Source organism: Chelmon rostratus, chromosome 6, assembly GCF_017976325.1.
Source record: "Chelmon rostratus isolate fCheRos1 chromosome 6, fCheRos1.pri, whole genome shotgun sequence".
NCBI lineage: Eukaryota > Metazoa > Chordata > Actinopteri > Chaetodontiformes > Chaetodontidae > Chelmon > Chelmon rostratus.
In genome coordinates this window covers 8,991,785-9,015,737 of record NC_055663.1, presented here as the reverse complement: position 1 = coordinate 9,015,737, position 23,953 = coordinate 8,991,785, and the positions used below count along the sequence as shown (strand labels likewise).

General features: G+C 41.7%; 1 protein-coding gene across 1 annotated transcript in view; it reads left to right on the top strand.

Moving 5' to 3' along the window:
* Window positions 1-9,345: 9,345 nt before the first annotated feature.
* lrp5 (low density lipoprotein receptor-related protein 5) overlaps window positions 9,346-23,953 on the top strand; it is a 65,855-nt gene continuing 51,247 nt past the window's right edge. The window contains exons 1-3 of the mRNA XM_041938344.1: window positions 9,346-9,574; window positions 20,213-20,413; window positions 20,542-20,758. Of these exons, the coding sequence (XP_041794278.1) occupies window positions 9,490-9,574; window positions 20,213-20,413; window positions 20,542-20,758 (503 nt within the window). The 5' untranslated portion in view covers window positions 9,346-9,489. The remainder of the gene's footprint in view (window positions 9,575-20,212; window positions 20,414-20,541; window positions 20,759-23,953) is intronic.

Below are 23,953 nucleotides of genomic sequence, written 5' to 3'. Positions count from 1 at the left end.
ATGCTTGTTTGTTCCCCATTCCTATCACAGCCATAATCCAACCAAGCTGTTAACAAAAACACAAGGGGACAACAACACAGGATTTAAGAGTTTGAAGTTCTGCTGGTGGACCCGAGAGGCTGCGTTGTGCATAACATCCCACAAGAAGACGGGAGGCTTACGCAGAATGAGCGCAATTCTGAGGGTTTTTATGCAGAATACAAGTGGCCCAAACAGCAGGCAGCAGGGTCATTAATGGCTTAAGGTAAGAGTTTGGTAAATCTACTGACTTGTTTCTTGTTGGTGGTTAAGTTCACCTTTAATGGTGACCACACAGGTAGGCATTAATAAAAACTCCAACCAATAAAACGATCACACGTGTTCTCATTATCCTCCTCGGAGCCTCAGCCCTCTCTGTCGAATCACATCTTCTCAAAGTGAGACAAAGGATATACATGCACATGATATTCAGGGTCTACTTTTCTTTGAACCATGAACACCCACCTCCCTTTGTGGTGGTCGGCCATTGTGTTCACTCTGAATGAAATGTGTTTCAAAGCACTTGTCAGCTCTACATTTCGTATGTACCTGGCGTCAGGTGGAATCCTGGCTGCTGAAAGGTTGAGCCTTAAAACTGATGGCTTTACCTGAAGAACTGGTTGACTTGTAGAGAAAACTGAGGTGTTTTTTGTGTCCCTGGCGGCCTGGTTGTGAAGTCAGAGGAATAGATTGTTCAGTTATGTCCAGCTGTGTAACTCATATTTTAGCACAGATGTCAGCCCTGTTTGTTTGTTTTTACGAGTGTAGGAATAAAGCTAAATGCTATTACAAACATCTTTTTTCCCTCAAACTGAGAGGGAGGTGATCTTTCATGCTTTCTTAAAATCTTGCTAAAGGCACTGCAGCTATGGTAATCCCTGGGTCTTTAACAAGTGGTCCACAGTGTTGCTCTGCAAATTATGCAGTTGAACTTGAAGCTGCATGTGTCAGTATTTTTACATTAATACAGGATCAAACGACTTTGTGTAATGTGAAAGGTGTCGCTCAAAGTTTTCATCAACTCTGCACTTCCAATCAGCTCAAAGGAACCTTTTCATGGCTGCAACAGGCACAGCTCCGTCGTCATCCTCCTCCTATAACTGTTTTGTGCCCAAGAAATCAATTCATGCACAAGCACAGTGACCTATTCCTGAAAAAGTTACCTGGCTGGTTTTAAAATGAAAATATACAATGAATAAAAATAAATGTAGCCACAAGCTGCAATAATCAGGGTCCAGTCAGACTGCAAAAACTCACAACGTTTTTAGCGGAGAAGCAGATGCAGATGACGTGAGAGATTAAAATGATGAGAGAATATTGACTCAAGGTCAAGCTATTTTCCATAATTGCAGAAATGTAAACTTGATTATTACAGCTGCGCTGCGAGGTCACTGAGTGTCATTATGTGTGACTGAGTAGACGGAGGAATTTTCAACCCACCTGCCAAATTTTTGGTGTTTCTAGGTCTGGTTTTTGCTGCACACTTTTAGCATAGATAAATTTGATAATATTTGTGCAACTATTTTGTCAGGTTTAGCTTTGTCATCCTAGCTTGCTCTATTTTAAACTCTGACTAAAGTATAAAGAATTGGAGATCCTAAGCCTTTAATTCAGCCGGGTTACAAATTGTGCACGCCGGCTTGTATGTCTTTTAGTATGGAAACGCACACATACAGTATTCACATACAGTATAAATCCTAGTAGGACCAGAAGAATGAAAAGCACCGTCTGCACTCTGAGTTCTGCCTGCAGAATATCTTATTCAATGTCATACTGTGTCTTAATGCAGGTGTTTGCAGTGAGCCAAGCATGAGTCTGATTAAAACATGCCACATGTGAAACAGTGCCGTTTTGTAGCACTCTCCTGGTTGCAGCCTCAGACGCTCGGGAGCCTCACCTGTTCCTTGTTATGCACGGAGAAAGAGAAAGGTATTTGTTACACTCAGCTATATAACTCCTAAGCCTCAGTCTTTATAGAGCGAAGAACGCAGACCAATGCGAAGATCATTTTGATATTTGTAGAGAGCAGTGTGCGGATCAAAGCGTGGCCAGCGGCTGTGGGTTGCAGGTGACTGGGGGAAGAAAATATGTTTCATTACGGCATTCCAGAGCATAGAACCAGAATGAGTAGAAGGGCCTGTTGAGGTCAGCACTAGATAAAATAGGTAGCTGAAATGCAACTTTAATGATACAATGACATGGGTTTACACAAAGAACATACACAAAGAAAAAAAAAATACACAAAGCAGCAACAGCCGTCCAGCATGTTAGAACATATCAAAAAGAAATTACTGAGAATTATGAATTAAACAGGCACAATATGAAAGTGAGCATAAACTTAATTAGCATCTCTCCACCACTGTTCCTGATGGGGTCATTCTTTCTAAGAAAATGGAAACAGTTTTATATGAACAGCATGTCAAACAATAAGATACAAAATGTGTGGTTTCAGTGGAATATATATGTAGTTAAAGGCATTGTCGACGTTCCATCGGTCAGAAAGTCAAAACTGGTTGAACTGTATGGAGATGATTCAGATGAATGTTTGCATACCAGGCATCCCAAGAGGAGCAGGTGCATGACCAACACGCAAGGCTGTTCTTTAAATGAATCTGTTTTGCATGCTGCTCTATTTAAAGAGGAAAGGGAGAGCTTTAATTATCTATTTACAGAGCTGCTGTCATTACCACTCCAGTTTGATTCTTACTGCTGTGTCACTCTAAAGGCACTGTTACCATGCATCCTTTATCTGCATCTGTATCTTGTCTGCCACGTGGCAGACACATGTAGACTGATCAAATCTACGGGCAAAGCAGAAACTGCAGTTAAGCTAACCTGCATGTCTTTGGATGGGAAACAAGCACAGATGCAGAAACTGTTTACAACAGAAACAGGAGAAATGACTGCTACCACCACACCCTTACATCCCTTAAAAAAGCCAACATATAATACCTTATACATGATGATGTAACATAAAAAAGAAAATTTACACGTCTTGCACCTTGTGCCCTCTTTTTCCTCTCTACATTCATTTAACTGTGGAATCTTGATTGTAAGATTTTAAGAGCAGCATAACAACCTGTGTGTAGGAAGAGGACTGTGGATTTTGACCCCCATCACTTATGAAGAGCTCATAAAGGCCGGTGTGAACAGGCGGAATGATGGCAGCAAGCAAAACCTGTTTCAGTGTGCATGTGCAGAAATACATACAGGATGGGAACATGACTATCCTTTAAGGTCCTTTAATAATGATATTATTAATAATTAATAATTGATGGGAGGCATCTCTTCACTATGTCCATGTACTTCTACTTCAATAACATATTAATGGCAGGACTTAACAGTATTTTACACAGTGGTATTGCTAATTGTAAATGCTCTGAAAACTCCCAATAATGAAAAGTGCTGCTGTGAAAAGTGCCACTACAGCCTCAGCTGCTAACTCTGCCAAAACAATAATACCTGGTCTGTGCTGCATATTCTGTGGCGTGGAAGAGCTGCCTGCCTCTCTCACATGTACGTGGGGAGGCAGAGGAGGAGAACATGTGCTTTGAGTTTGCACAGCCTTTAGAGTGGAGGCCAGTTGGAGCAGAGAAACAAGGCATCCAGAAAGGAGAGGAGTAATGCCAGGGTTGGCTTGACTTCAGGTGTGTGTGAAGACAGAGATCTGGGATGTTTCATCTCCGTTTCCATGAGTGTGCAAGCAGTGGTGTGTGTCCGTCGTTTTGTTTTGAAGTCATGAAGTCCCTCTTTGCCTCGCGGCTCTGGAGTCCAGCGTGAAACCTTGACCAAATAATTCATCCTCACTATTCAAGATGTTCTGCTGTTGTAGTGTGTATTCTTGGAAGATGTTATGGAAGCTCTATTGTTATGTACTGCAGCAAAGAACATTGCAGCCCAGATGTGCAGTCAAGCAATCAAGATGTTATTTAGACCAATGTGAACAGATGACAAGTTGATACATGAAGCTCAGTCCCCTTTGTGCTCCAAAGATTCACTTAAAATTGCTTACTTCTCAAACAGGGACACACACACAGTTTGTACAAGTTGGGAATGTACACTTCATGACCAAAAGTATGTGGACACCTGAATAATATGCCGATTAATGACCATTAATGTAGAGCTAAAACAGCCTCCACTTCTCTGGTTTAAGACTTTCCACCAGATGTTGGCACCTGGCTGCAGAGATTTACTCCCGTTCAGACGCGAGAGCATTAGCGAGGTCCAACTGAGATCAGGTCTGCCTCACAGTCTGTTCATCCCAAAGGTGTTGGATGGGACTGAGATCAAGACCCTGTGCAGGCCAGTCACGGTCTTCCACAGCAAACCGGAGCTGGCTTTGTGCATGGGGGCATTGTCATGTCGAAAACAGGAAAGAGACAAACAAACTGTTGACACAAAGTTGGAAGAACACTGTGTCTAAAATATGATAGTATGCTGGAGCAGTAAGAGCTGCCTTAAGGAAATAGTTCCATATTTTGGGAAATACAGTTGTTTGTTTCTGAGAGTAAGATGAGAAGGTGAATATCAATCTCATCTCTGCGCATGACGTACAGAGCTCCAAACTTAACACACAGAGGAAAAACTGAGTATTTTGTGCATTTATTTGCAAGTGGACAGCAGAGAGACGACAGGGAACGAAGGGTGAGAGATAGAGAGAATGACATGCAACAAAGGTCAGCGGCCACAGACTTTAAATTGATATTGATCTTTTCCTCTAACTTTTAGGAATAAAGTTAATGAGAGTGGTATCCAAAATGCTGAACTGTTCCTTTAATTGGACCCCATGCTAGGAGCGTGATAAGCAGCTGCAGACGACCCTGCCTCCCAGAAACTACACTCAGATAGGACAGAATGTGCAACAGCAAATACATTTGGAAACATAATGTTTTTATCAGCGCAATGAGGAAATGCTTTTAATGAATTTGCCAAGTTGCCAAATGTTCACTGACAATGTATTTCATTTCCAGTGTGATCGTGGCCAGTGAAGTGTGACGCTATGGTTCTGTTTAGACTCTCACAGTTCAGAAATAATCATGGATTGGTTGAGTACAGATTTTTTATTTATTTCAGATTTATTCTTTTATTTTATCATAATTAATATTTAACAAAAATAACAATCCTTCCCTAACCATGCCCATGTGTTTTAGGGTGGTTTTATCTTGTCATATAAATCCAAACAAACTAACCTAACTAACCTGACCCAAAAAGCAAAGCGGCCACATAGTTGTAACAGTTTGAGCTGGTTGCTGTGTGATGCCAGTTAATACTCAACACATCCAAAACAAAACAAGCCTCCAGCTTCTACAGGTGGTTCAAATAAAGACACGCCGGGTATTCAAAGCCTTGATCTGTTCCCTGGAATTATTTACCAGATTGACATTACACTGTTTGGCAGTGTGAGTCCTAACGTCTGAACTGAAGAGCGAGGTACCACACATCATGTGTGTTTCCACTGAGCAGCAGCAGTTGTTTTGGCAGCAGCTCTGCCAGCTGAAGCTGCAGTGCGATGGTAAGCTGTAACAATGTCTGGATCCGTGTCTCTCGCTCTTTTGACAGTTGTGGTCAAATAGTGTCATGCATTCTTGTCTCAGTGTGGATCATTTTCTTCTATGTAAAAATCTTTGAGCTGAAAGCCATGACTGCAAGTGAAGATGGATGACGCGCCTCCACCGCCACCCACTGTACAGAAATGAGGCCAAAATATCCTGGATACAGGCGCTGCCATCTTGCTTTGGCGATGCCACCTAAAGTGACATAAACCATCTTTGGGTGAAATTTATTTGACATTTGTTACGATTTTTTTAGTTCGACCCTGTTCCCGAACATGGAGGGGGCGGGATTTATAACCTATGCTGCAGTCAGCCATTAGGGGGCGATGAAGATGTTTTGGCTTCACTTTTGGGGAGCTGTCATCCATTTTTATATAGAGTAATTGGTTGAAAAGCAAATCTAAAATGTAATTCTCAGATCCCTCACTGAACCTTTGTTAAAGCTTAAGTACTGCTGTTATGGCTGTAGTAATAAAAAACATCAATATGTAATTGAATTTTGTGAGGTTCAATGATCAATGCAGCAGCATCTCAGGCTCAACTTCACAATAGGGCACATCATGAGCATACACTTCCCAAGTGGTTCACACACTGAGTTATGTCTCCGTGCTCAGAACAATGTCTTTGCATGTCCTGGGTTCACCTTTAAACAGATGTGTGGAAGAAGACAGTTTGTTCATTTGGGTTCTTTGTGTCTGAAGACACCCTGAGGAAGGCAAACATGCAGATACATGTTGGTTTATTTTTGTAGTGTATTAAAAGAATATTTATTAAAGGCTTTTTACTCTTAACCATCCATTTGGAATTGGACTTAGCATGCTAACTTAGCATACTGTAGCTCTTTAAAATGACACATTTACTGTATGCTATTCAATAACTCTGACCATGATACACGTTTAAGTAACTGGAACTAAATACAGTCTGCATTCATTCCATGCAGCTATGGATTTTATGATTGATAAGTCACATTTCTCTAACCTGACGACTTCCCAGATGGTTTGCTACGCAGAAAACATCTTGTTCATCTAGAAAAGCCTTGTGTGTCATTCTTTCACGATGGCGTCTCCTTTGTAGGAGATGCCATTGGCTGGATTCTCTCCTCTTTAAGAGCCACCATTGTTGTTCCCTTGCTGTGATAACATCTGAACCATGGCTGTAGGTGCCAGCAGTTCCTCATAGGAAACTGATTGGTCCAAAACAACAGTGGTTTGGCCACAAGTGCATCACTTAAAGCCTGGCAAGATTAATTCTTGGCTGATCACGCAATCTCACAAATCCATTTGCCTCGTGAGGTAATTCCTCTTCTCAATGAAGAAGGACTCTCCAGTTCTGATATAACTCGTGCTATGACAGCATCTATGCTAACCTCTCTAGGAGCAGCCATTGTTGTTTCTGAACAGACAGTTTCACTGTCATCACACCTTAACCACACCTGTAGCTGCCAGTAGTTTCTCATAGGACGCTGATCAGTCCAGGACCACTGTGGTTCAGCCACAAGCATGTAACATGAAGCCTGGCAAGATGGATTCTCGTGAATCCAGCTGTCCTGCAAGGTAAACATTTCTCTATACTTTCCACAGTTTTTCCACAGTCCTCCTTACCGACATGCAGCTCAGCAACAATTGATCGCACTTCCAAAATGCACAAATGCAACCAAAACACTTGATGCACTCCTGAGGATCAACTCTTGTGCCAGGATTGTAAGAACATTTGTCTCCTAACAGTTACACTTTTTCACTAATATAATAAATCACTAACAACAGGTAGTATTGCAATTAGTGTCACTGCTGTCTTTGGAAAAGTTTCTTTACTGTATTTATTTATTTAGTGTAAAGCAAGATTCCAGTACAACAAAAATGTACTTCATACATTTTAGTTGGCATTTCTTTTTTTTCCATTTTTTCTTAGAAAGATTTCAATTGTACAAAATGAAACTGCAGTAATCCCAGTAATACAATACAAACTACACATATTCGCTATGCACGCTTGCATAGGTTAGTTACACATATAGACAGCACAGTTCGTCAACTCTGTCTTCTGCATTTGGCTACAACTTCTTATCCACATCACACCCCGTGTCTTCTCTTGTGATACACCCGGGACTGAATATTTTTGCATGTTTGCAGACATCCAACATTCATTGTGTCCAAGATGGACATTTGATCCTGTAGCCTGTGATCATAAACCTTCCACCTCCATGAAAATATGTCCTCTTCAGGGTGGAGGAATGGACACCATCCTGGGATAGGCTGTAAACCACTAAAATGACACCTAAAATGACCTTGGTGACAGCATCCCAATGGTGCTGTCACCAAGGTCATCAGGGAATGCCAACAGGTGCTGAGTGTCACTATTATGTGTTTGAACATTTTTTTTACATTTCTTTTTTGTTATGTGTTTAAACATAACTTGAAAGTAAGGTTTTGCTAATAGTATGTACAAAGAGGAGTTTAAATGCACAGAGGTTTGGTGGTGGTTGAGTTTGAGTGAGACAATAGGTCATGATTTTTGAAAAATGAGAATTAACTTTGTGTCAAAGCAGTGAAAATGGATCCACAGTTTAGTCCACATAGACTTTTGTTGTTCTGACTGTGTGAAGAGTTTTGAAAAGTCGACTTCTATAGAGAAACATGACTTAGCCACTGTCAAGAAAACCCAAACCAAAACAACTAATAATAAACTAATAAATGTTGCTCTCCTTTGATTGTGATTATGTTCTGACTTTTGTTGGACATTGTTGCTCATTGATTGATCTAACTCCCAGTAGTACCCCATGTAAGCAAAATATAAACTGAAGGAATAAAAATACATTTTTATCAAGCCCCCCCTACAAGATAGATCTCAGTGATAAGGTAATTTCTTTTTAAATTTTCAGCTGCAGTCTCCTCTTGAAGATGTTTCACTCATCATGTATATTAAGCAGCAGCAGATTTTTACAATTTCTTTACCAATAATTGCTAAAAGCATTACACGTAATCCTGTCACATGAATGTTTGGAGTGGAGATACATCCATCAAGTGGAGAAGACCATAGACCAAAAATTTAAATTCTCTTTCAGAAACTCTGATAATCAAGCAGTGCTCTTTAAATATGCATCCAGATTTTACTCTCATCAGCCAGTGCACCTTGACGCTGCTGGTCATGGAACAGCTCCTCAAAGGTCTTTTTCTACATGTACGATACACGTTCATGCCAGCATGGAGGGAAGGCAGAAAACTTTTTTCTCAGCTAAGACACACTTTTAATTATGTTACCTGTGTAGCACATTTTATTCTGATGAGGGATTACTGACTTAAGTGTCAGTTCTTTAGTTTTAAGTAGAGTTAGTACACTAATAATAAACAGCAACAGTAATACCGCAAAATGCGTAATTCTTTTGAGGAATTAACGAAATTACTGGAGCACAATTATCAGTTTCTTCATGATGTGTTGTCTGCTGGATTGATTTAAAATACAGTTTTCCAGTAGCCTATTTATTGATCTGGTTAAAGAATCCCTGACTTCGTCCCCCATGTCTGACAGCGGAATCATGCTATAAACAATCAATAACTACACTAATGGCCATTTTAATTAGATTTACGCTCACACATATAAGATGAGCACAAAACAGAGATATAAAGTATTTCGCTGCCTCGTGTCGGGTGACGTCACACCACGTCCGCCTGCCCTTTCTCTCCGTGCGCGAGCTCGACAGTCCAAAGTATAAAGTAGCGCGAGCGCCTTAACTGGGGGAAGAAAAAAAAAGTAGCCCACAGTCTATAGCCAGAGACACACACAGCAGCGCACACACACACGCGTGCAGACACAGTACGAGCAGCACAGCGGAACACAGGCCCAGGTGTGTACATGTACACACGGAAGAGTGGACGTCTTTACAACTTAATTAAGGAGTAAATATCGGGAAAATGGAGCGGGAGTTATGGATTTAAAGCGCAGAGGACTTGAAATGGGCGGTCTGCTGCTGGTGCTTCTGCTGCGGAGTTGCCTGCTGTCGGCGGTTGACGGTACGTTGACTTTTTTTTGTTCACAACATGGATCCTTAGGGAACGAGGGCTGCGGAGCCGCCGGGGCGCGAGGCGATAAGAACCTGGTCGTTAACGCGCCGTGCTCCGGCCGTGCCTGTGCGCTTCACTCCCCTCTAATGTTCCCCGCACCGAGACCAGCCAGGACGCTAGCTGCGGTCCCTTGTCTGAAAGTTGAGGTTTTTTATGTCCCAAGGGTACAACAACACAGTAGTTGCTCCGAAAGTCTCGAAACTTTGCAGCGGGGTGAGCGAAACGGCGGAGGACGGAGCCGGTGTGGCTAAACCGAGCCCGGTGCCTCGCACAGCCGCCGTACTTTGTGAGTTTATGTGTCGGAGCAGGAGTGAAGTTTGAAGGCAGCCTGGGCTATTTTCTCGGGCCTCGGCAGCTCTAGCCATTCCTCCTCGGTGTCGGGTGTCAGGCAGACTTTCTTCTTTCACAGTGGAAAAGAAGAATAAGGACAGAAAGGAGAGTGTATGTTGGGGAAATGAAACGCAGCCGGACGCGTTAAAGGTTTTGTGTCTTTTTAAGCCTTACTTTCTCCACAGCCCGATTTGCGGTCTTACTATTTAATGTGAAGCTGCCCAGTCAGAGGCGGAGCTTCGCTTTCTCATATGGATGTAAGGCATTACATCAGGTCTTCAGGCTAGCTCGTATTTGTCTGCTTGCATCTTAAAACCAAAGCCTCATATTTTGTAGTCCGATAGGCCACGTCTTTAACCCCCCGGCTGAGATCACTCAGTGCTCCATGAAGACATGCAGGTGTTAAATCCAGATCTGGTCGCATTTTGATGGAAGACACAACCTCTGCTTTGCTCTTTAAAAGCTGTTTCTTCGTGTAACTGTCAGTATCTGTTGGAGAGTCGTCACCTTAATGGTGCTCAACACGGGTGCACACCTCTAGTCTCAAAGGAAGAGGTTGTTTCATGATGAGTTTACCCTCCACAGGCTGCAGCATCCTGGCCTGCTCCGTCCACTCACATACATTGTTATACAAAAGATTTTTGAGTCTGCTTCCTGATTAAGTCTTTGCTGAATCAGTTGCAACTGATGATTATTTTCATTGATTGATATGTTGATTGTTTTGATCTATAAAATGGTGAAAAATGTCCATCAGTGGTTCCCAAAGCTCAAGATGACATCCTCAGATATCTTCCACACAAAGATGTTCACTTTACTGTCATAGAAGACTGACGAAAACAGTAGATATTCACATTTAAGAAGCTGGAAGCAGAGAATTTAGACTTTTCTTTCTAAAAAAAATACTCAACCCGATTAATTGATTATCAGAATAGTTGGAAATTAATAATAGTTGACAACTAATTGATTAATCGTTGCAGCTCTAAGTACAACTGTTGAGCGTCCCCAGGGTCAGAACTGGACTCAGACTCATTGTGTAAATCCTTCAGAGATGTGATGATCGGGATGATTGAACAGTGCCTGTTTTCTCCTTTGGTTAAAGACAAAAGAACAAAGGAAACATCCACTGGGTCTGTGCCTGTAGACCGAGGTGCTGCAGCCCTCAAACACACATCAAGAGCTTTTCATACCCGCACTTTCACATGTGATCAATACAGCCATTTCTTGCCAGGTGTGTAGTAACAGCCGTATGACAGGATGGCTGGTTCACATTTTACAAGAAGCTCTCGGACAAGTTGGCTTCTCTTTCTTTTACCCTGACTAACAGCTGGTTTGTGTCCATAGCGCTGAGTATAGCAACCTGCATTGTCCTGAAAGTTGGCACTCAGTGGTCGTTACTCAGTCCTCTTTTACCCATTTTGTGATCAGACATGTACTGCACCCCCACCAACGAGATTATGTTTGTGGTTCGGTTTGTTTATTCAGCAGGATTACAGAACAACTACTGGCCTGATTTTCATGAAATGTCATGGAAGGGTGTAGCACGGGCCAAAAGAAGAGCCCATTAATTAGTGGAGCGGATTCAAATCATGGGGCAGATGCATGATTTATTTTTCTCAAACTGAGGTGTAGCTGTGGAATTTTCTGTATTTTACAAATGTATTTTAAGTAAATGAAATATTTCCAATTTACAAGTTCATAATAAATGCACAGCTGAGATGACGAGGCTTCAGCCAGGCACAGCCATATTTTGACATAATTGTAGGGATTCTGGAAACAGACGTAAATAACGGCTACACTTGCAGGGTTTCATAGATGTGGACTACTGGCCTTGGCAGGGGTCTGTGCTCTCCGAGTGCCTGTCTAGTAAATAATTATTTGCTGTTTAAATGTCTTCAATTTAAATTAATAAGTTTATTATGATATGTTATTATATCATAATATATAATAGTATATTATATGCTCATAAGCATTATTTGTTTATTTGTGGCTAATGGGCAATACAGGTCTCACATCAGCCTCACATATGCACATTTTCTTTTTCAGAATAACCAGGGCTGTTTAAAAAATGGAGAAGTATTTGTTTGAATGGTTTCAGTGAGGATTTATGATGGATCGTCTATGTGTAGAATTTAGGTTTGCCTGGAAAGGTCCACTTACAGAATACATTCATTACAACTCTGAAGGTGTAGAAATGACTCTGTGAGGTTGTTGGTGTAACCGACAGCAGCTATGGACTTACAACAGCATCATAACCAATGAATAACACAGGCAAAAATATGTGACGTGCAACAACAACCCTGTACTTAAAGTAACTCTTAGCAAACTGTTACCGTGTCAGTAATAATTCACTTTATAAGAGCCAGCAACAGAAATGACTTACAAAATGGTCATGACCAATATAGGCAACTGTTTACAACAGCAACATTGAACTCTTTACACATTATTCCCCCTTTTCACAACACTCTGAACTTTATTCAGTTATTACTCATAAGACAAGTCAAGTGTTTATTGATGCCCAGAGGGTGGGGGTTAAAGAAATTCAACATTTGATTGTTGCAGCAGCACAAGGACAGAATAAGTAAAGATAAGAAGAGAAAAAAATAAAAAAGTCACTTGAGACATAAGATTTTTGATTACCATTTAAGTAAAATCATGATCTTTCCTCAAACTTAACTAAAGTGATTTATATGTGTATACAAAGTATAATATACGATGAATAATTAATGTAGAATAGTATATAACAGAACATGTAAATAAATATATCAATCAGCCAACAGTCCAACAGACGATGGAGAGGGAGAGTAGTATGAGAGTCCTTTGTGTGGCAGACTGGGTGTGTGTTTGTGATGTGGTGATTTGGGGAGGGACGGGGGAGCACAGCAGAGGGGTCAGTGTGATGCCAGTCTGTGGTCTCCACTGCTGTTATACAGTCTGATAGCAGCGGGTCCAAATGAGGGAGTGAGCGCTCCGTTTTGGACCTTGGTGGGATGATGCAGTGTGTGAATGAATAACCCATCTGCCACAGCTCATCATGAAGAGGGTGAGGGGGCTTATCCAGGATGGATTTATCCTCCATCCTCCAGCTCGACCAGAGATCATATTGCCATAACAACAGTCAAGCGTGATAGCTCATTTTACTCATAAGGATCATGACTATTGATTTGTTGATTGACAATAAAACACACTCATGGGTCAGTGCATGAGTCTTACTGAATCAGCGTGCAGAAAACTGACCGATAGGGTTAAATGCTCCATCAGTTGAAGTGATTCAACGATCCTGAGAGAAGAAGAATGACGTCCTAAGTTTGGCACTGAGGCGGACACATGTACGCACACTTCACACCCACTGGCCAAAAACACCAGAGTAGTGTCAGAACACTGCCAGGCAAACATCACAGCTCTCTCTGTGTGTGTGTGTGTGTGTGTGTTGACAGACTGTTGGATCACTCTGTGAAGTTCTTCTTCATAAATTATCCTCAGTCAGACCAGGTTGACACACAAGTGTTTCCAGGTTGTGCTTTTTTAGAGAACTCACAACATGGAAAAGCACCTGAACAAAAGAAAAACAGCTAAATCTCCTCTCCTTGTCCTCTTCGTCTCTCAAAATCAATATAAATGCAAAACGCTAAAATTAGTGATCACAGAGAACGGTAGAGATGACAGAAAGTTAAGTTCAGCGCCACACACTGGACAGTGACTGGACAGGCTGCAGAGCCAGCTGGCTCCTCTGCTGAGGAACAGCCTGTCGCACCTCTGTTCACCGTCCTCCTCTCTCATCACTCGACTGTGTTTTAATGCGGCTGAGTTCACGATATAGTTCTTTTCACTTGCATATTTTTCTGTGTCTGTAGTCAGACACTAAGTATGAAATAGCTGTTTGATAAGCTGGCGTCTGAAGATTTGTGCACACTGGAAACCATTTTGGAAAAGCCCCATTTTAGGGGGGTGAAAAATGATGTTTAGTCTGGGTGGAGAGCTGAAAGGGAGAGAATGCATTTACAATTTTTACCGGCTTAACGTGGACACACTCTCATTTGGCTCACTTAAACTGGACATTTCAGACATCAGTGGCGCGAGTTTGACTAATGTTGGGTCTGTGATGCATTTTGGCAGGTGGAGAAGAATCTGATCTCAGGGCATCTCGTCCAGGCTAGCTTCTGTTCCACCAGCTTCTGTAACACAACGCATTCTCCCATTCAGTATTTCTTTACATGTTCTAACACAAATCAGCAAAGTTTAGCTCATTTGTGAGCCGATCGCTGCTGCGTTGCTTTGCTCTCACCACCTTTCAGTGTTGGGCGACAGAAAACAACACTTTTGTATCACTTGATGGTATTCATCAATACTTGATGGATACCAACTGAAATATGCTTGCAGCATTATGTGTCGACAAGAATCTAAGGTTAACATTGAATGTCGGCTTACTCTTTGATAGGAAACTGGGAAATGTTAGCCTAAATTTCATTCAGGTACCGCTCTTTCTTAAAGCTGATGCACTGTGCAGCTTTGCATACTTCCCAAACTATCGAAATAAACACTTTTAAATGATTCAAGCTCGAATTTTGACTTTGATAGCAATGCAAAATAAACACACAAGCAAATTAATCTTAAAATTACTTTTCATTTGATACAAAAAAAAATTGGAAGTCAAGAACGAAATCCCTCAACCTATGTGCTACCAAACATGATTTCACGGTCTAAACACAAGGCCCACTTACTAGCGTTTTCTGGAGCGTTTAACCACATTAGACAGTCTTTATGGGTGGATGGAGTTTACTCAGTTGTCGTGGAGATGTCTCAGTTAAACATGCTACTTCCAAGTTCAAGAATAAACTTTCTCTTTCATGATTTGACAACTCGACTGAGGTGACAAAGATGAACACCCAACCCAAACGAGGATGTGCTCTGAGACGGCACTTTTACTTCAAACTCTAAAGTCATTACTGGCTACTGGTATAAATATGGCTGAGTGTTTGACACTTGTTGCTGTGTTGTTAGCTGTGTCATGCACTGCGTCGAGTGATGGGCACAGAGAACTCGACCTTGCAGAGCATGTTTGGTGAAAGTATTAAAGGATACAGCTGGTTTTGGTTTGTCTTTGCGTTATTAGAAGCAGATCCCCTGAGGAGACCAGAACCATGGTAGCTTATTCTGAAATGAGTCTGGAGAGTAGCTCAGTGTCAGGCAGACGCCACTGCACGTGCTCAGTGTTGGTGTTTCATGTATAGCTGAAAGAGTTCAGATAGACAGTGAAGATGTGAGGCATAACGAAGTGTTTAAGTATGTTGAACACGGTCATCAGGGGTCCCACTTTGACTGCAGGTCTGCTCAGGGCTTAGTGCTGCGTTCACAGACTCCTTTGCTGCGTGACTTCTCTCCCTGATTTTTGTGAGGATTACTTTGAGATCTGTGAGTCTACGATTTGGACACAATAATTGCCTTATGCTGTTTGTCAGTTGTTAAACAACAGTAGTTTGGCTGTTCAGTTTTTTTTCCTCCAGAATGACATATCATGCTTCAGCAAAGAGGAGTTGCAGGAGAAGAGTTTGAGGGTAATTATAGCTTTCTTAGGCTTACAAAGGAGCCGATATTCAGAGTCTTTGTTCCACATTGTATGTATCTGCATCAAACCAACACTGATTGGTTAAGCAGAGAACATCCAGTATCACTGGGACAACACCAAACACAGAACTAAAACAGGCTCCATTTCCTGCTTCTGTCCTAATCACACATCTTAGACTCTCAGTAAGACACAGCCTACACGACTGAATTACAAAAATCATTGCATGTAACATGACAAAAGTTTAATCAAAGTTGCTTTTTCATTGCTAATTTTGTCTAAAAATGGTTCAAATCTCAAGATACATGAAAAAATGGATTTGTGCCAGAAAAATGCGACTTATTGCATTTATCAGGGAAAAAATCGATTATGATTGTGAATCGGCCCGAAGCTTAAAAATAAAAAATAGATTTTGTTTTTGGCCATGTCACTCAGCCTTAGATCAAACATTTAATTTACTCACTAATTTGCGTACGTCATCTTCTTTGACGAGCAACCTGAGCATCACCTGGTATGCATATGATGGTCGTCTGCAGCTCTATCTGGTCCTTCCTTGAGAGGGAAGGCAAAATAAAATGTCCAAATGTCTTGAAGGGCTGGGTATCATTTTATGTGCATCAATGCTAGTACCTGAGTTTCAGTAACAGAACCATAACAATGCTTTCATTAATAGCTTACTTTGAGAATGAAAACCAGTCTCTTTTTGTTTCTTTGTTTCACAGAAGAAGCCAAAGTTCCCGTATGTTAAGTGTGCAAACACAAGCAGCCATAAGCACTTGTTTTGGTCAGCAGTGGAGAAAGTATTGAGGTTCGATTCCCAGCTGTACTGACATGTGAATAGAAAAAATGAATCTTCTGGGTGTGGGCTAGTCTATTTGGGTGGGCCACCAACAACAAAAAAAAGAAAACTCTTTGCCCTGGGAACCTGGGGTATTTTCTCTTTCCACTGCTGAGACCAACCAATAGGTGATTTCCACACTCCTCGCCATTAGCCTGCACTATATGGACCATTGCATTCACTGCATTCAGGCTTCGTACGCTGAGCCTGTTCTTTTGTTTGCATGGAGGCACACTCGACACTCAACAAAACAGGGCAAGACATAGCGTAGGCTGACTGAGAGCAGAGCAGCTCCTCATACTTTTCATCATACCACTTTTCAGTCATTCAATAGGAAATGTAATATTTTTTATGAATAAAGAAGAATGACATAATCTTAAAAAGGGATACTCTAAATCTTTCTGAATTTGCCCTATTTTCACACCTTTTATTGGCAGTTTTCAAATACTGATATAACTTTGCCTGTATAAGATGCAGTCTAAAATGAGGAAAGCTGTGTTTGAATTGGGAAATATCTGATTGGTTAGTACTAAAAAAGTATTGAGGTTTGATCCCCAGCCCTGCAGATAGGTAGTAAATGAGATGCACAAGATTCATAGTTGGTAGGCTCCTGGCAGCAGGGAAAGGAAAAGAGTTGACTAGAAGAGAAGTCTTAAGGGGCTGAAGGTCGGGAGAAGAGATTTGGTGACAGTGCTGAGGAGGAATGTAAGGAAGAGATTGATATCTTTTCCTGTTTGTGTTGCTCTGGTGTGAAACTCAAGGAGGTCCTGTGCTGTTTGGAGTTCATGCACGCCTGATGGAGGGAGAACAGAGAGAGAGAGAGAGGAAGAAGGGAGGACAGAGAGGAAATGGAAAGGACTGAGAGGAAAACTGTCGAGAGAAGAGAGAGAAAGGAGAAAAGGGGAGAGCAGGAGAAGTGGGGAGGAGACAGGCAGGACAACGGGAGGAGGAAAGGAGGAGACAGGGAGAGAGAGGACAGAAGGAGCAGAGGTGGAAAGAAAGAAGGGAAGTCTATGCAGTCTACCTTGATTTCTCTGGGGTCCACACACACACACACACACACTCAGCCTGTATAAATATGCTCCCTGTGCTCGTCACACACATTTTTCTTGTCCCAGCTGGGGAGGTGTGAAGAAAATCTCTTCCTTCCTTGCAACCCTTCACACACACACACACACAAGAACACACACTCACACACACACACACACACAGGGTTCTGTTAAGATGGGGTCTGATAAGATGTAAAGCGAGGGAGCCTCTTGGCGTTCTCCAAGCAGAACAAAACAGGAGAACTGAGAAGTAGTGTGTGTGTGCGTGTGTGTGTTTGTGCGTGCATGTGTGTGTTGGGGGTGGGGGGGACAAATTTCAGACTAAAGACTGTGGGGGTTGGGGGGATGGTTAAGGGGCCAAAAGGCCAACATTTAATTTGCCAGTACATTTACATCACAAGATGTTTTTTTTCTATTTTCTATTTTTTCTGTTCTATTTTCTAGAGAACGTGTCTTGCCCAGTGGCACCAGTCTGTGTGCGGAGTCATTTCTGTTTGCGTTAAGCAGCCAGACCCTTCACATCCGCTGTTTTTTACAATGCTGTATATTCTGTATGTGAGTGTAATGTTTGGATGCCAGCAGTCTGGGCTTGTCCTCTCATCCATGAGGAAGCCTCAGCCGGCCCAGCGGGGTTAGTGATCCTCACTGCAGCGTCTCTGTGAGGTGACCTTCAGTGTGTGGACTCCCCTGCTCTCTGTTTCTGCTTCTGTCGTGAATTTCTGTGTCGGTTCCTTTGGACTGTCTCTCTACTACTCTTCTGTCTTGATAGATGAGGCTCTTGATAAGAGTTGTGTTTTTTATAGCTGCAGGCTTGTGCAGTGACGGTATATCGCTGGTATTGTTCAGTAGATGGAAACTTTCCTCTCTGGTTCTTGTCGAAAGATTATTATACTTCCAGTTCGATGGGAACACCACACCAACTTTCACCCAGTTCCTGTGGTACACATGAGGTCTACACCTGTGTGTTGTTCATCTAGAGTTTTGTCACTGATACCAATTTTTATTTTTTACCCCGGTTCCTCTTTCAGTTCAAAGTTCCACCTGCAGAGATTTGTTCTTAATCTCAGCCAGTCCACAAGCTTTTGTAGTTCCCTTCCATGTGATTACTCACTGACACAAAGACTATGGAATAAGAAAGACTCTTCAGTATGTGTTTGAGTCTCATCTGTTAGGTCTTAACCACCGAAATATTATTCCAACTAACTGTTAAACAACAGAAGACAAAGGTAGAGAACAGGCAGACTCTCAAAGCTCTCCGAGCTGTCACCAAGGACGGGTCTAGGCTCTGAGTGAAGAGAAAGAAGAAGTTTCTTTGTGGCTGTATAAGCGTGCTTGCGTAAACTGTAAATGGACTAGTTCAATGTTGTTAAATTAATGATTGATTAATTAAAAGAACTGGAATGCAGTGCCTCTTTTAAGGACTGTGTGTTGCTTTGGGACAGCGTCCGTACGGACAGAGGCAGTGTTTCTTAATGCTGTGGGATTACAGTAGGCATGGTGGTGCCAAACCACAGCGTAGCAGCTCTGCCACCCTGCCAGGCCAAAACCACAAGCTGTCACAGCGCTGTGGCAGCTGCTGCGACAGTTACTGCCTCCAACAGTGGGAGGACAACGTCCGTAACTCAAACAGACAGTGTTGCCTCTGGAATATGGACCCTGACATGCACATACTTTACAGGCATGTGGTCAATGCTTTAAATATCTCTTTTCCTGCCATATTGATAAACATAAACATTTACTATATATGTCTTCCAGCTTGTTTTTGTTTTTTTATCTGATAGTGCATGCAGCTTTCAAGGACAGAAGGATCAATGTAAAAGTTGTTCGTGCAAACAAAAGAGCTTCTGGTCTCGGTCAAGACAAGCTTTTTTCTTTCGATGGCCTCTGCAAATTGTTGCCAGATGGCAGTAATGTTAGAGGTTTCATGTTTTTGACAAGTCATGGTTGGGCTTTGCTCCGATGAGTAGCAGTCCTGTCTGTTGCAAACAGTTTTTGATTTTGCCAAAGCTTGTTTGGTATTTTGGTGACTTGCTGGGAACTTGACTGTGATACTGTGGGGGTGTGGAAGCACAATCAACACAGCAGATTACTGAAACTAAGCTTCTCTTAGATTGGTGGCAGTATGTATGGGTTAAGGACATCATAGTTTTACAGAAGACTGTCGCGAGTGTGCCAAATTTTCCAAAACTTGCCGAGCATGTTCTTTTTTTTCCCAAATAGCCAATCTTTTCTTAAGGAAGGAAAGAAGTGATTCAGCTTTCAGCCTCTGGGAAATTCCACTGATTTCCTTGAACTGGCTACACACCATTTCACCTCAAAAACACAAATATTAAGTGAATATTGTTGAGATCACAAAGACCCCGGGATGAATCGTCTTAATGCATCATTTGGGTTTAAGAAGAACCTCCTTTGTATGAGTTTGAGTCAGATTATTGCCTCTAATTTTAAAGCTTTTCATGTCAAATATTCCTGAAGCCAGAGCAGTTTGATTCAGTTCTTTTAGCAGACCAATGCAATGTAATTGGCAGAATTTACTCAATATAAGCAACATTGCAACCCTAAATCAAATAACGAGTGCTGGAACTGCAGCACTCAGCTATAATCTATAATCAAGCCATTGTCATATTTGCAGGTTGGGAAAGCAGTCAGCTGGCTGCACATGGGTTTCATTTTTCATACGGTGTGTTGAGTGAGTTATAAAACACAGTTGTTGCCATCTATTCTCATTGTGGTAAAAACTACTCTTTTTTTGCAAAAATGTTTTGAATGTAATGTTTCAAATGTTACATAGAGTATCGTCTCTTTTTCAGGCTCACCTCTCCTCCTCTTTGCCAACCGGCGTGACGTGCGATTGGTGGATGCAGAGGGTGTGCGGGGTGAGTCGGCCATCGTTGTCAGTGACCTGGAGGATGCGGCAGCGGTGGACTTCCTGTATGATGAGGGCTTGATATTTTGGACAGATGTCAGTGAGGAGGCCATCAAACAGACGCACTGGAATCAATCATCCAACTGTAAGACTTCAGACTGTTTCCTGCTTATTGAAAGTTTCCTCGTTAAGACTGTGGCTTTATGAGTTGCGAATATTCAGTGTTTTCACGTTCTTGTCAACGTTTCACACTGTGCATGTTTTTTATTGCAGCTCTTAAAGAAGCACTGGGAACTGGTCAGACTGTGGTAGTATCGGGGCTGGACAGTCCTGACGGGCTGGCCTGTGACTGGTTGGGTAGAAAGCTGTACTGGACAGATTCGGAGACCAATCGGATTGAAGTGGCCAACCTGGACGGCACCTCCAGGAAGGTCCTGTTCTGGATGGACTTGGATCAGCCCAGGGCTATCGCTCTCAACCCCGCTCAACGGTAACAAACACACACTATTCATAGTACTGGTACTGTAAAGGCTGCTGCCAAAGTTAATCGGAATAGTAACTATAGTAACTTCATTTGTTCAAATGAAAGTGCATCTGTTCTATGAGACAGACAAGTGAGGTCAAAAACCTTGCACATACCCTGATGCACCCTCTAGTGTGCCTGTTTCTCTGACCGACCCAGAATCAGCATTTTTCAGAGGGACAGTTTCATCACTGATAACTCAAAGCCCACATCAATACTGTAAAACCTAAACTGCACAGCTAAATGCCACAGGAGGAATGGAAGGAAAATATGTTTCTGGGACAGACCCTTTAAAAGCACCCCTAAGATTGTTCAGTAAGAACAAGCCACTGTCTTTAGCCCCTCTAGACAGCGCTTGTTTTTAAGAGCCCTGCAGAGAACATTCCCACGTAAGTTTTGAAATGAGTGTCTTGAAATAAAATAGTGCAGTGTTGTGTAAACAATGCCTAAATACCCCAGCTAGCGCAGCATACTAGAGCTGAAGGTGTAGGGTGCATTGACAATGAGATATGTAGACAAAGAGCAACACTGGAGAATGAAGTGAATAGAAAAGATGGTGGAAGAGAGGGCCTGCTCTGCAGAGTTTCCTTTCTCTGTGGTTTGACCTCACACTGACCTCCCGTCTCTCTTACACGCAACTTGTTGGATCAGCAAAGCCTGAGCTCCTCCGATGATAGATTTACTGTTGTGGGTTGATTCTGTCCAGTTAGATTACAGTGTAGTAGAAAAGAGCCTTTCGGCTAATTGCCTTAAATGGTATTTGACCTTGTTATGGGAGACTTCCTGTTGTTTTTTTTAAATAGCCTTTTTTTATTTTTACTCCAATGACTTGTGATTATATTTTAACAGTTTTCATGATAGGTTGAGGCACAGAAGTCTGCAAACGTGACCTCTGCAGTGTCTGCAGAGTGTTTTATTAGCTTGTATAAAGACACCACACTTCAACCAGAGGTTCAATGAGTTCACTGGCCTCCTTTGGTTCAGGCTGCATGCACTGGATCAACTTCAACTGCAATTAAACACTCTTTTATTCCTGTATTGCTCAAGCATTTCTATAAACAGTCATCTTGAACAACCTGAATACCATGTCAGCACCAGGAGCAGTCAGATCACAGATATGTACAGCTAACATTTATATATTTGATCGTAACCACAGGGTGTGTCTGTGTATATCTGTTGGTCACACTGTGACTGAACCTTGGTTGGTGCAGGGCAGGCGGGAAAAAACAGGAAATGTGAAAATGCAAACATGAGAATACACTGTCAGCAGGGGACAACACGATAACTGATGTAGGTTGATCAGGTTGATTACGTTTACAAGCTAGCGAGACGGTTCGAGGTTCATTTATTTATCGTTGTACAACTCAGGGTTGTACAAGGAAATGGCAGCTGTAGTCACTTTAAACCAGGTTACTGGGGAAAATCAGTCTCTTCTTGAGCTGAAGCTGACATATGTGAAGTGACTCTGTTTTATGTACTGTATCTTGGAGTATTTGGACTGACAGTACTGTCAAAGAAGAGGCTCTGTAGTCACAGCACACAGCTTTTCCTCACTGTGCAAATTTGTATTTGAATTTAACAGAAGGCCTACTGATCAGCTGAGGACAGCAAACAGATTTAAATGTTTGGAAAACAGCTGATGATCTTTCTGTCATCCTGGTGCACTGCTACCACAGCAGAACTCTACTGATCGGCATTTCTTTACTCCCACACTTGAAAACGCCATAAAACTTGGCCAAGAAGTCATGTGGAAATAACTGAGGGAATGATCTTTTCTTGCAACCTGGGTGTCTTGTTTTCATAGTGTTGTCCAACATTCCTGTTGTTTCTGATAACATGTTACTCAGCAAGGCAGCAATTTTACAATACCCACCTTCCCAAAGGAGTGTTGACCCAGAACACAAGCTCTCAGACATGTTAGAGATAATGCAGTTCAAGAACTTTACTGCTTTCCTGAAACACTTGCTTGCAAGTAAAAACAAAAGTGACCATTAAATGTTGTGACGCAACTGTTGGTGATATCCTGTATGTTTCTTACTGTCAACAAAATTCTATTAACGATAGAAAGCATCAACATATGAACCATGTGCTGTAGTTGCTCAGTAGTACTCAGTAGAGCACCAAATGTGGATTAATATGCTGTAAGTAGTCCCCAACAAATTGGCTTTTTCCTATTGTTTAAGTAAAGTTTGTTTAAAACGAATATGTCCATCTGTTTTCTGAAATTACTGAGCCTTTTTTAGAAGTGAAACTATAAATTTGTGAGCTGTTTTTTGAGAGTTGCGTCTTCAGGTGGAACTGATGCACTGGGGGCTGAGAGCCACAGACAGTTTGCTCTTGTATTGTAAATATTGCAGAGATACATGTGTACATTCGCAGGAGTGCATCACTCAAATAAAACCACACCAATAGAGCAGAAAGAAGATGCTCTCCTTGCTCTTCATCTCCCTTCTTTTTTTCTCTCTTCTCTCTGGTTTCCTGCTCTGTAATTGTCATTTCTACATTGCCGGCCAAAGGAATGCAGATCTATCTGTCATTCTGCAACTGTAGGTACACACACACATCTGTGTGTGTGTCTCTATCTCTCACATACACACACACACACTGCCATAGCATTTAAGAAGTTCAATTCAAACCAATAACTATTGGTTATGTGACAGGCAGATTTATTGTTCTTCGCTTCATTTTACTGAGAACTCAAACAGAGCAGAACCAGAGTGTTAGTAATTTAATTGCACATTTGATTTATGATGTAGGACCCACATATCTCTGGTACAACACCAGTTTACTGGTATATCCATTTTCTCTTCATTGTCTTTTTCCCATGAAATGCATCATACCTCATTTGTTGAGAAGTGTTACTATAGTGTTATTATATTAAAGTCACACAATTACATGCAATTATTATTATTATCATTGTTCTACAGATTTGAATAAATACACACTCCCCACACAAAGTTTAGAAGTGTATCATAGTAAAATGGAGAAAATGAATCACAGGGAAATGTAAAGAAATAACACAGCTGAACAACATAAAAAGGAAAATAAATATATTTGAGGCGGGTAGATTTAGTGAATTTTTTGTTCCAAAAAGCAGGAGAGTGAGGAGCTGTTCAAGTAATCACCAACTCATCAGTAGTGATCAACGACGTTATTCACCCT